The 16,692-nt window shown below is 35.4% G+C and overlaps 1 protein-coding gene across 16 annotated transcripts in view; it reads right to left on the bottom strand.

Annotated features, from left to right (window-relative positions):
- Positions 1-16,692, bottom strand: part of JAKMIP1 (janus kinase and microtubule interacting protein 1) — a 247,157-nt gene that overhangs the window by 171,427 nt on the left and 59,038 nt on the right. For 6 of the 16 annotated variants that reach the window (XM_074865741.1, XM_074865740.1, XM_074865734.1 and 3 more), the window contains exons 1-2: positions 14,902-15,101; positions 2,676-2,950 (exon numbers count right to left, since the gene is read on the bottom strand). In XM_074865741.1, the coding sequence (XP_074721842.1) occupies positions 2,676-2,804 (129 nt within the window). In that variant the 5' untranslated portion in view covers positions 2,805-2,950; positions 14,902-15,101. Of the gene's footprint in view, positions 1-2,675; positions 2,951-6,119; positions 6,141-6,833; positions 6,854-13,891; positions 13,955-14,901; positions 15,102-16,692 lie in introns of those variants that run through there. The other 10 variants (XM_074865737.1, XM_074865738.1, XM_074865739.1 and 7 more) reach the window with 8 other exon arrangements.

The raw sequence follows: 16,692 nt of genomic DNA, 5'->3' as shown, positions 1-16,692 counted from the left end.
CAGAGGTAAGTTAAGACTCATTTCCATTTTTGATGTCTCTCATCAATTAGAAGGTTCTTCCTCAGATAAATCATTAATATAGGCATATACGTGAGGGACAAAATAGTTTAGGAGAATTAAATTAAATTAATTGGCCCCACAAGACTTTGTTACCTTTCTTAATATAGTTTATGTCCCATGGGCCACAGAGCTGTCTGTTTAGCAGCTTCAATACATTCTCTCTTACCTCTGTGCCAATAAAGCCGTCTAATTTATTTAGAATTCTCTAGGCACAGTGTTTTTACTTTGCTGATACCAAGACATAATTTCTGTTAGTTTTGTCACTCATTTTGAAGCTACAGTCTAAAGAGGAAAAATCTCTATGGCTTTAATTTACTCATCTTTGTCAGACAAGGCATCCTATATAACTGCTGCACAGACAGAGAGCAGGCTGTTGCCCTCACCGTAGGAAATAAACTACACAATTCAATTCTAGTTAAATGATTCAGAGCAGACACCACAGCAAAGACGTGGGAAAGAGGTTAAAGATCTCTTCCGCCCCATCCTCCCAGAAATGCACGCCAACACGCCACAGAATTAACTAGACTTTACTGTGTATTTAGTAGGATTTTAGAGCACTTTGGCTGCAATTTCCTCTTTCACATTCAGCTACACATGACTTAAGTGAGCTCAACTCATTTTTCTGCACACATATGTGCACAATACACAGATGTGTCTCCTATGACAACCTCAGTACTCCAGAAATCATGCAATTCTCAAACTGTAGAAAGACAAACAGATAACCAAACTGAAGCAACCCTTACCAGACTGGATATAGGTAAATAAGCAAACTAGTTATAGAAAATGTTCCTACAGCTGTCATGGTCTTGTAGCTAAACTTTATTCTTAATTGAATCAGAGATAAACTTGACACTATTGCAGGTAACGCATCAAACCTGGAAGCATATCAGGGCTAAACTTCTTAGGATTCATGTAATCTTTCTGTAGATTTTTTTAGAATCTCAGTAATTTAAACACTCAGAATTAATTCATTCTTCTGTCCAAGGCATAAGATAACTTTATAATTATGTGCTCTTTTTAATGCAATTAAAATATGATAATAAAATTCACAACTGTATGTCTACATAAAAAGTGATACAGAACAAAATAGGAAATAAGACTAAATAACTAAAAAGTTTACTAATGTAAATGCAATGTACCATCAGCTCACAAGTCTCTTTCCAAACAGAAGCACTGAGACACTAAAAATTACTGTGAAATAAAATAATTTAGCAGCTGGTAAATTCAATTTTAGAGGGTATCAGCCACTCGTAAACTTCATGGTGCGTGGTTTTAAAAAGCACAAGTAGTTTGTGCCAGTCTCATTTTATAATTTATTCTCATTATATCAAACAAGAGTGGGAGAAGTTGGATGAGGAAGTTTATAGCAAAAAAAAAAAAAAAAAATCTGACTTTTCTGTTCACTCATCAATACTACTGACCCCTAAGAAGTATGACTTTTTGCTTTAGCCTGCGAAGAAGGAAAATTTCCAAGGCAACACCAATTTAGTTGGCTGATATATACTGAACCTATTGTATCAGTCAAGCAACAATTAAGGCTTTACTTTTTCTTTTTCCTCTGCAAGAAGTAAGTTCTGAAGATTATATATGTGGGGAGGGGTTATTTGCTTTTCTAAATAAAATATGATAAAAGATTATATTCACAGTTGAATATCACACAAGGCTGTTAAAGAAACTAGAACATACAGGAGTATTATTATTCAGGTATTCCAAATTTTACACCCATATAAAGAAACAAGGCTAGCACAAAGCTATGTTATATAAAGTCAACACATGTTTTCAACACATACTTTTTCCACTGGTAAATCCTTGAGACTCTTGTAACTACAGTATCACCAAACACAAATAAATAAATCTCCACATGGATTCATCTCCAGGACTGTCTTGTGCAAAGTCAAATTCACTAATTGAGATTAATAAACTAATAGAATAGAAATAATCTTATTGGCTTGTCCATATTTTAAACTGCTACAGAGATAGATAAAAGTGAATGCTAACCTTTATAAATACAGATGCACTTCATGAATGAACAATTTCTCCTAGGTGTTCTCTTGATTACTCAAATACTCGTTGAATGTGTGCTAGATAGCCAAATATTGATGGATCTGTTTCATTAGCAACTGGCTGCATCATTGAACAGTTCAGAGCAATGACACATGTAACCTCAGCAAATCAAATCAGGACTCCTACACAGATGATTTCCAGTTAATTTACATCCTCCACAGACATTTAAAGTGACATGCTTTGAATATTGTGCTGATGTTTGACTTTGAAGACACTTCTTTTTGCAACATACAGTTTTCAGTGTTAAGATCAAGTATAAAACTCCTTTGCTGCTTTTAAGTCACACTAAGCTAGTACCATTTGTATTGCTGTGACTGCAAATTTCAGTGACTGGATGTCTGGGAATATTTATTTCCTTTTGCACATTATTTAAAATAGTTGGCAGCAATTTCAGTTCATCAGTGGTTCTTCCGATTTCATTTCTTTGTCACATGTTTTCCTTTTAAGGCTAATGCATTTTAGTAATGAATTAGTTTGAGATTCAAGCTCTGTTGGTTTCTAACAGTGCTACTGTTAAGAAGAATCATCACAAAATATAGACAGACAAATACCTTGCTTTTTTCTTGCTGAAATTCTATCTGGATGTTGGTTAGTTTAGTTCGTAGCTCCTCATTAGCAGCTTGCAGGGCTTCAATCTCCATGTCGGACTTTTCTCCCTTGGCACGACTTTTCTTTGACATAATTATTTTTGAAGTTTAAAATAAAATTTTTGCTCCACACTGAGCTACCAGCTAGTGCCTTCTGCTTTTAGCATTTAAGAGTCATGCAGTGTTCAACAAAATCTTTCACACAAATCTCTGCCATCATGGGAGCAGTCTCTCATGTCCTGGAAGAAACAAAGTAGTGGAAACAGAATTAGGCTACGGCATTGAACAGAATCAAACATCAGATTTAAGATTCAGTTTTAAAGCATGATGAACTTCATTGTAGTATATACTATATTGCATAGTGGTCTAAACTTTGAAAGAAATAGATCAGAAAAGAAGTTACACAATATTTCATCATCTTATCTAAACCATATCTATTGTAATCTGATGTCCACAGAAATAAAACTCTGTACAGTTATGATGCATATAGCGTATAAACAGAAATCATATCTTATTCAAGACCTGCCTTGGTCCATGCCTTGGTCCATGCTCAGGATTGCCAAGAGGCACAGGGACAACCATAAACTAACTGAGGCTGGTGGTCTTTCAGTGGTAATATTTTATTTCCTGTAGTAAGAAGAAAGCACTTCTCACCTTAATGTATCAGTTATAATTCATAATTGTATTATTCATAATTATCATTGAGTCTCACAGCATCAGGATACATGGAAAAGGTATCACAAAACTGGAAAAATATTTTGAAATTTCTTCTTAATAATATCATATATATAAACTGCTTATGTTCAGGGTTGATACTGTTTGAAACACTCTAATCAAAACTTGAAGGTATTTAACTTCATTTTCACTCCCCAGCATGCCTCTAAGCTTAAAAACTATTCAATTATTTAAATCAGCTTTATGTAATATTCAAGTAGAATATCAATAGCAGACAAAGAACCCTAGTTCAAATAATTAGGAAATCCACTAATTAATTTGCTTCATGAGTAGTTAGAGAAGCTCTCCTCTAATAACCTGGTGCTCCAGAACAAACTGAGCAACAAATACTATCAATGCTGAACTAGTTTCCAAACCCCTGTCCTCTGCTTATTTTAAATATACACATAAATTTCATCATTAAATTGCTAGCAAATCAGAGAGGTCCCTGCTCTAATACTGAAGTACATTCCTGGAGTATTATATTTCCAAGAAAATTGCTACCAAATTGCCTTCAAACAATAAGTTGCTCTTTCCAAGCTACTTCTGCCTGGGAGTTATTTTAGAAATTGTATTAGAATGAAAACCACATGCATTCTTTAGCACGTACTTTCTAAAGGGTTAACAACTAATACTTCAGGTGTGTACAGGCAAACACCATTTGGTGCGTTCAACTAAATTCATACGTTTTATTCTCCTCTTTAAGGACTGGTAAACAGAAACCAAGGAGTTACACGAACTGGTCAAAATGACAAGTCAAATCAGAAAAATGTGAACAGAACTCAGGACACCGAGTCTCAGTCTGTTTGACAATATTCCCATGGAGTTCCTTCATTTATAAAAAGCAGTTGAAAAAAGACCAATGATACCAATTGCTTGCTAAAGTAACTTAAGTGAAATAATTGTTTTGCTTTATAATATCAAATGGCTTTCCTTCCGGACTTAATAATCTGTCAATTTCTCCTATGCAATAAAATTTAATCTATTCCACAAATTCATTATAGTGAGCATCTTCAATATATAATTTATGAAAAAATAGGAAATTAAGTTAAATTTTAATTTTGTTTATGTATCAAATCTACCTTACAAAACAAATAAACACTGGTGCTACTGTGATTTTACACATAATTTTTGATTCAAGAAAAATAAAGAAGCAATATTCTTACAGTAACTTGAAACAAATAACTCCAGTGAGTAGAAGAAACTTGAAGAATTATTCTTCTTAATAAAGGAATTTCATGCTATTAATCTATGGAGTTTCTCTCATACTAAAGACTAAAACTAAAGACTATTTAATCAATATATTTAATCCAAAATCCTTAACTGTATGGAAAATTTGAATTAAAAAAATCAGTTGCTAGTGTTATTTCCCTGATCAATTTGTAATGAAAATCTAAAATAACATAGGTATGCAAACCCAATTTTTTTGCTTCTCCACCAGTAAAACAAAACATTGTAACTGTTCTTGATGTGGATATACATGACATCCAGAGAATCGAAAAAGAGATTTGAAATGTGGAGTGTTTTCAAATTACCATATATATTTTGTTCAGTAACAATAATTTCTCCAGACCATATCATGTTCCCAAGCATATTATGAAGATACTAGACCATTCAATATGAACATCTAAACATATTTATGACTTCAGGGAATGGCCTGTCTCTGAAGTCCTGGTCATGTTAAAACTCTCAATGGCTGCATAGTTCATATTCTACCCAAGTCACCACCACTCAAACCCTTGAACAGATCAGGTCCTATGGTAAGGTAGCAGAATAATGTTGTCGTCTACCTTTGAAAATGTGGGGGTATAAATATAATATGCATAATTTAAAGCTGTTCAAGTTACATCCAGCACTTAAATTAGCCTAAAAATAAAGAGTTCAGCACTATTCTTTGAAGTACTCTTCAGAATTTAAAAAAAAAAAAAAAAAAGTGAATTTCAAAATATCATTCTCAATCTTTTTCCTGTAACTCGCAACATTTAAAAATTGTACCTTTCAGGTAAAATAAAAGCTTAGACCCGGAATCTGAAGAAAATCACCCTCTTCTCTTACAGACATTAAGAAAGAAAAGAAAACCAAAACAAACAAACAAAAAAAACAAACCCCACAACCCAAAATGACCCATCAACCTGTGTTGGTGGGCATAGAAACATCTCCATTTTTACTCTTCCCTAGATACATCTTCCAGCCTATCTATTTCAAAAGCAGGAACTATGGCAACACAGAGCCTCTCTATACACTCAGAGAGGCACAAAGCCCAGACACACAAGGGCTACAGCAGAAGAGCATACATCTTGATTCCCAAATGAAAGGGTTAGAACCAGTAAGTGCCTAGATTCCCTTCTAGTTGACTACCCACATTTACTATTTGGATAAAGGTCAGGATAAAAAAAAATAAAATCGAACTTGTAAACACACTGAGAAAAAAGGAAAAAATATTTTACTCTGACAAAATTTGACTCAGAATCTTCAAGCAATAACCTATTTATTAGCTCACCATGTATCAGTTGAGAGGCAAGTTCATGAGGACACCATGACACAGTCCCACAGTCACTCCATGAATAAAAATAGCCACTTCCTGTGCTGTGAGTTCTACACACTTATCGCAAATCTTAAAATCATTTGAATATATTTTATATTTCACAAAAAAGGAGGATAGGAAAGAGTAATGGATTCTAAATCACAAATCACCTTTTCAGCAGTCTCTGGTCGTACCAAATGTCTCACTTTACTTGATAGGTAAAGGGGCACTTGTAATCCAAGAAAGAACAACAAGAAAAGAAATAAACTTGACTGGGTTTGAAACAACTGTTCGACAGTTTGGTGGATCAGCATATGAGAGATAAAAATATTTAACATGATTAATAAATTATTACTCCATTTCTGTTAAATGTTTGGGGAAAACCATTAAATTTCTAACATATCTGTAAAACCTGAACAGTGTTCCAGTCATAACTTACAATTTCTCTTTTATTTGCTTTACAGATTTAAAGGATGTACTTTATCACTACCTCAATCTCTTCCCTGGTTTTAGCAAGAAAGGCCTAGAACTAAGTCATTAACTGCTATATGATGCTTCTAGATATTAAATATCAATAAAAAATAAGAGTAAAAAAGAAAAATTAATTACTGCAAAATATGTGAAAGTGTAGCACCAAAGAATTTTGATTACTTAAGAGTAAGAGAAGAAGGAACTTAGTAGTTTCTGGTGAAAAATAACTCCATTTAAAGAAAAGCAAACCTTTAAACATGATTTTGTACTGCATACATGAAAATAAGTGGAGGGTTATATCTTTAGAGAATGAGTCTTACAGTAATAAACAGTAATCAAGAGGAATAATAAGTACCCCCATAAACTCAAGTAATAAATATGGATAAAATAACATGGTAACAAGAGAAAATTACTAATTGGTGTCATCCAAAATTCAGCATTCCAGTCTTGATTCAGACTTCAACAACTTTATTCAGCTTCAACATGATTTTTGGAAGGTGTACTCGTTAATGAGTCATCTCAGCTGAAACACCAAGCAAAGGAAAACACAGGCACAGGAAAAAAAAAAAAAAGGTTCTTCATCTAGACACTTTGTCTCCATATAAATAGTCTTTTTTCCATTTTACTTCAACCTTTCTCTTGTAATACCAGGGAGCTACCCATAACTCTTATTATGCTTGTGAACAAGTACATTCTTAGTACAGCACAATTCTGAATATTCAAGAAGTTTAAAACAAATTTGGTTACCCTAGTACCTGCAATAGTAATTGCAGTGGACACAGGTACAATGTCAACTTCAGAAGTAACTGCCAGTTCACCTATGTTATAGTTTAAAAACCAGTCATAATCAACCAGTGACTGTATGGGAAATGTTCATAGCTCCCAACGCCCAAGGCACATTTCTGACAAGGTTCAGATGACCTACATTTCCTGCTTCATTTCTCAGCTCTATGTAATAAAACCTGACTGAATGGATAAAAGCAAAATCATCTCTACAGGAAGTAAAATAATACTTTTCCCAGCCAAAGTATATAAATACAAATTATCAGAATAATTTTCCAAGTATATTGTAAACTAGTTGTATTTTAGATACCCATTCATTAGCTACCTACAGAGACAGATCTATTTCTATAACAGTAGACCTTTTAAGGGTTATTCTAAATCCTATCCTGCTCAGGGAATTGCAGAGTTTCCTTACAGTGAAACACTTTTGTAAGTGCCACTTGGGATTTTTTTGGTGGATAAAAACAAAAATATCTTTATTGTTAACTCACAGCTCCACATTCATTTTTGCAGATTCACAGCCTACACTCCTGAGCCATTCTTGCTTTAATAACAATACACCTATAGGTCCAGACTGTGTGGAAAACAATCACCAGGAAGCTCTAAGGATTTTTAACTTATTTTGCAGAAAGAGCCCATAGTAACGTAACCTTTTTGAGCACAGTTGAACAGGGGTAACTTCCTTGCTTTGGAGAGATTACAGTGTAGCATAAGGTAGGCTTTTATGACACCTCACTCAGAAGGTTTCAGAGCAGGTGATACCCTGCAGATGAGCACAGTATTTGTAAGTCAGTTAGCTCTTCTGCCAAGGATAGTAACTGCTTCCATTATTTTTTTCAATGGCATCTCAGGAAAGGTGATCTGCTGAGATTCTGTATCTCCACAGTCTTTCAGAAAATTCCATTGCCCTCAGGAACCAGTACCCATGTTTTAACATCCCATCACAAATCACTGCTTTCCAGGTCCTTTCCAGTTAAGTGGTTGCCTGTTTCATGTATGCATCTGTTAAAACACATGCAACTAAAATATGTTTCCAAGTCACTGCATACCACAAAAAAAAATAAAAATCAAACTATATCAAACTCCTTTAAACTCTATACACACCCGCAAATAAAAGGTGTACAGACAACCATATAACACTGAATAATTATTTTTGATTGGTACTACTGCAGGCCATTGGATAGCATCCAGTAAATTAATGGTCTCTTTCCAGTCAAAGGACATAACCAGCCCATTCAAAAAAAAAAAAAAAAACCAAAAAAACCCCCTCTTAATTTACAAGACATTATCACAAGTTAATATGCAGTAAAAGGAAATGTTTGAGCTGAAGAGAACAAGGCAGAGAGAAGGGAAGGAATCACAAATGCATTTGGTCAGCAAGATTAATTTGAATTTATTACATATACATTTTTTAAAAAATCCACATTAAAACTATTTACAAAAGGGACAGTATCTTCAATAATCCTTGCAAGCCATTTAGAACAGGAACCACAGAATAGTTACACAATGGAAAAGTGCTTAAAGGAACAACAGGTCTCTGATTTTATAGATTATTTTGGAGCGCAACTGAAGGACCAGTTCAAAAATATAACTTCAAATGGACTATTTACCAACTATAGACAATTGTCACTGCCATTCACTGCCAAACAACAACAGAAATGCAATCTTTTGGGTGCAAAAATGCTAACCTCAGATATGAGACCCCTGCCTAATATCCTGAAATGGACAAGCTCCTCAAATTGCTACAACTGCTCAGGTCAAAGCTACTGGAACAGCAGAGAACAATCAAAATAACGAATTTACATAATGGGATGAGAACAAAAAGCAGATGCAAATATGCACAACAAATGTGTTTGCACAACACTTATTTGGAGACATCTATGTAGTGCCCGGTGAGCAGTACAGCTGCCTTACAATACAATATTACATAGTCTTCATGCAGAAAAGGGGTGGGAAGCATTGACTCCACTACAGCCCCCCTGTGAGAGGAAGTGAACCAGATCTCCTCCAAACTGCTGCTGCCACATACCTCCTCCAGCTCAGCTGGCCCCTTCAAGACTCCGCAGATGCCCTCTGCAACTCCCCTTCTACACAACACCTTAATATACTATGAGTTACAGAAACCTTGATTTAAATCTCTTCTCAAAAAGTTAGGAGATTGATGCCAGGCCTTTAAAGTAAATAAAAAATATTCATTGGCTTCAATGAATTAACATTCTTCATCAATATTTACCCAGTTTCACTTGTAGCACTATTTTGTGGATTAATAATTAAAATCACCCTACTACCCATATTAAAAGGCAAACTGCTACAAACAGCAGTCCTGTGACACAAATAAAATAAAAAAAGACATTAGCAAAAAAAGGCAAAGTTGAAATGCAACTAAAATAACAAAACAAAGCCCTCCCTCCACAACCTTCCAAACTCAGCTCACTTACAGTTAGACCCCAGAGAGGCAGCTCTCTAGGCAGAGCTGTTCCTCTGATCTCTGTGTCAGTTCCTTTCTTTTGAGCATACACGGGAGACCTGACAAGATGCATGCTGTCTAGTGCAACGCATGTCCAGCCTGCTACCCTTCTGATTGCAGCCTGGGTGTGATGCAGGGACATCCCTGGGCTTTCACTGAGGAGGAGCACTCCCTTTAAAGCATAGTATTTAAGAGCAAAAACAGGAGCAGGAGGAAAGGTCACGTTGTAGCATTTCCCAGTTAGGGCTAGAGAACTGGCAAATACGGAGGCAGATTCTAATATCTTTATTCACTGTCACTGACACCCCATAGATCAACCATTCTGCCAAATTTAGGCTTTTGGATTATACTGGACCACTTTTGTTTAGTTATTTACCTGATTTTTGCAGGAAGGTTCCTTTGGATTTTTTTTAAACCATCATTATTATTATTTTTATTGTAAATGGCTAGAATAGTTAAAACTGGAAACTGGAAAAAATGAAAAGTTCAGGGATGACAACTGTGTAGAAAATATGCAAGACAACTGACAGGCTTGGGGAGAGCAGTTCAGATTTCCAGTTTGATGACTCAAGAGATAGGCGGAACTTCAGTGGGAGAAAAACTGGGGTAACTTAACAAGGTACTGAACGTTGAATATCTATTGTTTTGTAAATCAATAGGATAGACTTGAGAGGTCAAGTAGGTGTAAGGAGGAGAAAAGGCTAAAGATTAAAGGCTAAAGACTAAAGAAAAAGATGATGTGATCTAGTTACCAGCTGAACAGTGAAGCAAACAGTGGTGGCATGATTTGATTCCACTGTCTCTGATCTCAGTAATTATTGTGTGCAATTAATCACCTTTACTAAACTTGCAAGCTACCCCATATTGTGCCAGCCAGTCCACATTCCCACCTTACTGCTCCATCGCAGAAGGGTTACACAGCGATGTGCAAAGCAGCATGAGCATATCAGTCAGCACAATAAAGAAAGTTATAACACTGAGCAGGTTGATGACAAAACTTCCTCACTTACCAAGAGGCAGCTTAACTTCAACAAATCTTCTCATTAAAATAAGGACTCATAGCCAAAATGAAGGTGCCGGCCTATTCCAGTATTACAGGAAGACTGATAAAAGAACATGCTTTATTTTTTCCAAAGATGCCATCATGCTTCCCTTTTAAAGTCAAGTTCCTTGGTTCCTGAGATCAAAATAAATATATACTCTACAGAGCTGGCAGTGCTGTTAAATTTTGAAGAGTCACAGAATCCCCAAAACTTATCTACCTGCCCTCAGGAATTTAGGACCTCAAACTTATGTTCGATTGCTTTATCAAGGACTCCGCTCAACTTCAGTGTTCTTGCAGTAAGACACCCCACATTCAAATCTAATTTCAAATCTAACTGTATTATAATAATAATAAAGATTATTTTATGAGCAACACATGCGTTAAAGCTGGATAGATTTTGGTTCTATCTATGGTTCTGTCACAGATACCTTGTACGACCTTGAACAAATCGCTTAATCTCTCAGTAAAACAGGTATTACATTTGTTTACCTCAGAAAGATATTCCGTGAACAATATTAAAATATGAAAGACTGAATAGGGGTTATGAGCAATGAGGCTTATGAGAATCTACCAAGAGTTTACAATTGTTAGTTGGCAGCAATCATCAAATTTAGTGTCCCATAAAACTATAATTCCCTCACAAGATCTGTTAACTTTCTCATAAAAGTGCTCTGACAATCAGCCAGCTAACATAGACATTTCAAGTATTCATTTTTGAGTGAATGTCCATTGGAGTGAACAGAGTTTAAGTCACTCTGGTGATCGGCTGATGCAACTGCATCACCTGGAATAAAATATTTAAACTGGATATTTCAGCTAGACAATAGCTTCTTTCCTCTCTCAACTCTAAATTTCGAGAGGGAGCAGTGCAGCAGCTTAAAACTACAGCCAGTAAAATGCACAGCTACATACTAACACAACAAGAGTCTGGAGACAAACTTTCATTTCTTTCTCAGATTAAACAGGACAGAGACAAGCATGACAAGGCACAAGAAAAGCACAGAGGAGAAACTTTGTGAACTAAAGACTTTCTCTGGGTAACCATCCTCCAATATCCACAAACTGAAAATGCTTCAGCACTGTGAGAAGACTACCAATAAAATACCCTTCTGGTAACTGCCAGCAAATTTGATTCAAACTGTGCCAGGCTTGTTGGAAAGGTTGTTGGCAAGTCGGCCACCAGAATTACAAATGTGCTTTCTGAAGATCCTTAGAGTTGAATGTGGTAACCATGAAGATGCAGAAAATACTTTTATCCAGATACACGTATCAAAATCGTAATTTTAAGGATATCATCCCTCAGAATATTAAAAAACAAAGATGTGGTTGAATGAAAGATGTTTATGCTTCATTCCTTATGAACACAGCAGAAATCTGGAAACATCAAATCATAGAGATCTTCGCTAACACTTCCCAAATGTTGTAAGGGATTAAGGACAGGAAATTATTAGATGTTTCCTTTGAGATATGCAGGTTGTCACAAGTAAATAGCTAGGTAATGGGTTTCCTTTCACTGTGCTGTCTAGAGGGTCCACTTTTAAATCTTAAATTGAATGTTGGAAGCTAATTGAAATGCCCACATACTCTCCACCTCCCTTTTACGGTCAAATTTCTCTTTTTTTTCTTGGGCTGTAATAACATCCAGCACACCTGTAAACTGTTCTCCACCAGCAATATAACCCCTTTTCCCTCCTCCCCCTCTTTCATTGACTTTTATTAACTTAAAAAAATCATTCATATATAGATCACTAGATGTAAGGCAGGGGAAATATAAAACTATGCTTGTGCAGGAAATCGTTACAACTGCACTCTTGCAAGAAGTTTAACACAAGTTCTTTTTCTTGAGAAAAATGGGAAGTCAGCTTTCCACAGTTTCCTGAAAAGCACAGAAATATTAAACCACCACTGTTGAACAGACGGAATAAAATGCAACTGATCCCAAAGGCAAAAAAATACCAGGTTAAGTCTTGGAAGCACAGTGAGGTACTACAGTTCTTTTGTATCCCTTTCCACCTCTTGCCTGAAACAACTAGAAGGCAATAAAATATTTCATCAATACAGAAATGCAAGCTCCTCAATGAAGCAATAGAAATGTCTCTGCTACAGAGTGGATACTTGTCATTTATATCTCAGTATATACCCTCACCTGATTCCTCTTTGCATTTCTTAATTTTAAGCTAGATTTCACGTTAAGTCAGTCAGAATTTATTTCCCTCCCCAAAACTTTTATTTTGTTTTTAATAGCAAGTAGTGCACAGGCTAGCAGGGTTGTGGCAAAGACGCTTATCAAGCCTGCACAGCACTGTGTTCAGGTGTTGCCAATTAATCAAATAGAAACTTTTCCCCTATTTAAACCATTTAATTAATTCTGATCCCTTTCACCCCTCAACATTTTCCATCTTGGTCATCTTCAGGACTAAATACAGACTTGCATCCCTGATAGTCCTGACTTCAGAGCACAGCTACAAAACCCATCATGCTGTCTACATAGGAAACCTTTTCAGACATACTAGTTTGTCACACTCTTTTACAAACTGGAATTGTCAGCTTCTCTTATCCCCCTTTCCTAAAGTGTAAATAAAGAGAATTCTTCCTGGATCACTAACCAGCACTGTCCCCAGGGCAGGGCACTGTAATGATAAACCTGTGATAAATTTTCAACAGCCAGTAAAACTTCTGGTTTTGACAGGATGGTAGTTTTTTCCAGACAATAAATGCTTAATACATCTGTTTTTTAGTTTGGATACAATCTCTAAACAGTGGGTCAACATCTAAAAATAATTCAGATAAAGAGGGTCACAGAGATTCAATCAGTGAAATAAGTTGCAGACTTCATAGCTGTCAAAATGTATTTCTTCAAGATCAAAATACTTACAGAAGGTGAATAAAACAGAACCTAGAAGAATACCTGAAAATGACACCATCTCATACCCTATGCTAATACTGTATATTAAAATTAACATCTCTGATGAACAAGCAATTTTTCAACACAAATTAGAACTCTGTTGGTCAATTCTGCCGTCATGAAGTATATTTATGCTACTCAGCTTCATCTAGACCCAAAAGAGTGTATTCACTGGAAAGGGGGTTTTTTCCTTCATTGTGGTGGCTTGTATTTGCTAACTAGCATTTCTGGGCTGATGCTCTGTTTTATTCAATTCCATTTGTATACTCACATGTATGGTCCTATGAGACATGCATTCTTCCCCATATTTTGCTTTCCTCATTTCTGTTTCCTGCTATAACCAACACACACAAGACCTACTAATACATTTTTGAATAGGAAGTGTTAATAAACGTGATTCTACTAAATATGTTCACATCTAAAGTAACTTTTCAAACAAACTTGAGGTAAACTTTCCAGTTTAAAGTTTAGTTTTTGACACAAGCACAGAACACAGTCCACACTAAATAAAATGTGAACTCAACTGGGAGATGAAAGTGTTTCAGTATGTAACATTTTTCAGGCACACCGACTTCAAATTTTATGTAAAATATAGGATGTGCAAAAAGACCACACAAAGCTGAAAAGGAGCAGAAAGGTCTCCGTGAACTAAATAGAAGTCTTATAGAAAGCAGTTACCTCAAAATAACACATTATGCCACCCTAGAGTACTTGACTGCAGTACTGAATTACTGAGCAACAACCTGGAATCGATCGTTATTGTCCAAACTGATTATAATACAGAAATATATAAAGACACATTTTAAAATATGTTTTTGCTTAAGACTCCTTGTAATACAAAGATCCTCTTAATATACTTAACATAAATACGTATAAAAACAGTATGTGTGTATGTGCACAGGATGGGTTCCCTTCAGAAAGGCTAAGTTTCAGGCGTTGAGATAATTAGTGTTCTTTAACACTATACTCCTGGAAATCAAAATTTATGCAGTGCCATGTATAAAACATGCCTTTTTTAGCCCCCCACATATATTGCCATAATCAAATCACATTATCAAAGCTATTTAATATTTATAACACATCATTCACAGCTATTGAAGTTACAAATTAATTGAATGGAAGAGCTGAGAAAAACAAACAAGAAGCTAGAAAGACAACCATATCCATGAGAGAGCATATTTATCAAGAAAAAGCACCAGGTATTACACGGACAGTATATTCTGAAGAACTGTCAAAACGGCCAACTTCATGGTCTCTCACTACTATTTACTGAATGCATACCATGTAGGCTATGGGTTTCTCACAGTTCATACCTTCTTCCATTCATACTCATTTATGAATATACAAGGAGCTTCATAATAGACTGAGCATCTGTTATGCTTAATATTGGAGACCTTTCCGAAGTGTCAGAAAAGTTTGCTTAGTCTTCTTTCTAACACCTCTTGCAAACACTCAACGCATAGAGGAGTACTTTTAGATGACTAAGTGAAACACTACCTATCTTATCTCAACACAACCATTACCAGCCAAAGACTTATCTAACAGTGAAATGTGTATGGGAATTTTGCCAGCGGCTGTACAGCTATCAGCTACCCAAATGTTTTATTTGCAAGTATGAGAAACTATTCAGACACAAGCATGTTATAGTACTTCTTTTCTGTGTTTGAAGAGTAATGGATCTGTAATCACATGGCAGGGAACATAAGTAATATTTGTACCGAGGCTTAGTCAGCACAGATGGATTGTTCAAAGGATGTTAAGAAAAAAATGGAAATGTGAGAGTAATACCAAAGTTTAGATAAATTTAATTTCCATCCATTTAAAGAGTGGGGAAAAATATGAATTTTGGCAGATTTCATGATGAGTCAGCAAAACAAAGAGCCATTTCAAAAACTGTGCCTGGCCCTATACCCAACACATTGCAGCAATCCGAATTTTTCACAGAAGCAGACAGTCTTTCTCTAAAGTAAAGTTGCCCACACACACCTGCATGATCTAACAACACCATTCCTGCACAAATGTTTATGTTTACACCACAATTCTGAGGAGATAGTTTGGAGATATCAGAAACAGTCGAGCCAAATAAGACATTGATATGCAAGAAATATGACTAATCAAATAAGACAAGTAGGGACCAGAAAGGGAGAATTTTTTTCCTGTAGCACAGGGGCAAATGTGCATAAGCCATCCAGAGGATGAAATCCTTCTGTTCAAATTTTCATAAGCTACTTCCAAGTAATAGGAAACCTCCTTATAGACAATTTGCACATAGCAAAATCACTTTCCAAAATACATTAGTTGTTGAAGACTCATGTTTTGAGCATTTCATTTTCATTACACAGAGAGCGCTAAATAAAATATTAAGTCTAAATCAATTTGTTAATCTATGTTTGGATGCATAGGAACAGGACAGATTAAAGGACAACAGGGGAAAAAAGTATCTTTAAATAGCATTCCTTTGAGATTTAAAAATCAAAACACATTCACCTTAGCAGAAAGCCAAATCATAATATTCAACAGCTGGTTTTAGAGTTCAGCATTTTAATTCTTTTCAAAAATCAGCATCATCAACTTTCTATTATTAAGTAGAGATATGAAGATGATTTTTTTAGATACATCTATGACTGAAGCTCCTCATGCATTTACCATAAAAAGTTAAACCCAGTCAGTAGTAAATATCAAAGTGCCCTCTCAATTACAGAAGAGAGAACTTAGGGCCATGTTAGTTTATCTGTTGCCCCCAAAACAAATTTAGTTGCCATAATTAGTAACAGTACCCATGATAAAAGTTAATTACATTCATGAACACCAAATCATTTTAGACATATTTTTTCACTCTTTGTATGTTGCTTTATAACGACTACACTACAGTGAAATTCTCTGAAGTATTAAAATTGGAGATACTAATCAACTATTAGCTGTATTTGAGTGCCATTGAAGACAAGCAAATACTACCCAGAGAGGCCCAAAGGCATGTTCCGTACCGTACATTTTTTACTTTACTCCTTTTTCATAAATTTTTCAGTAATGATCATGCACTCTACAGCTGTCATTTCCCACAGCACTTGCATT

The sequence above is a fragment of the Strix uralensis genome, chromosome 4 (assembly GCF_047716275.1).
Source record: "Strix uralensis isolate ZFMK-TIS-50842 chromosome 4, bStrUra1, whole genome shotgun sequence".
NCBI classification, from domain to species: domain Eukaryota; kingdom Metazoa; phylum Chordata; class Aves; order Strigiformes; family Strigidae; genus Strix; species Strix uralensis.
This window is presented reverse-complemented; position numbering and strand designations above follow the sequence as displayed.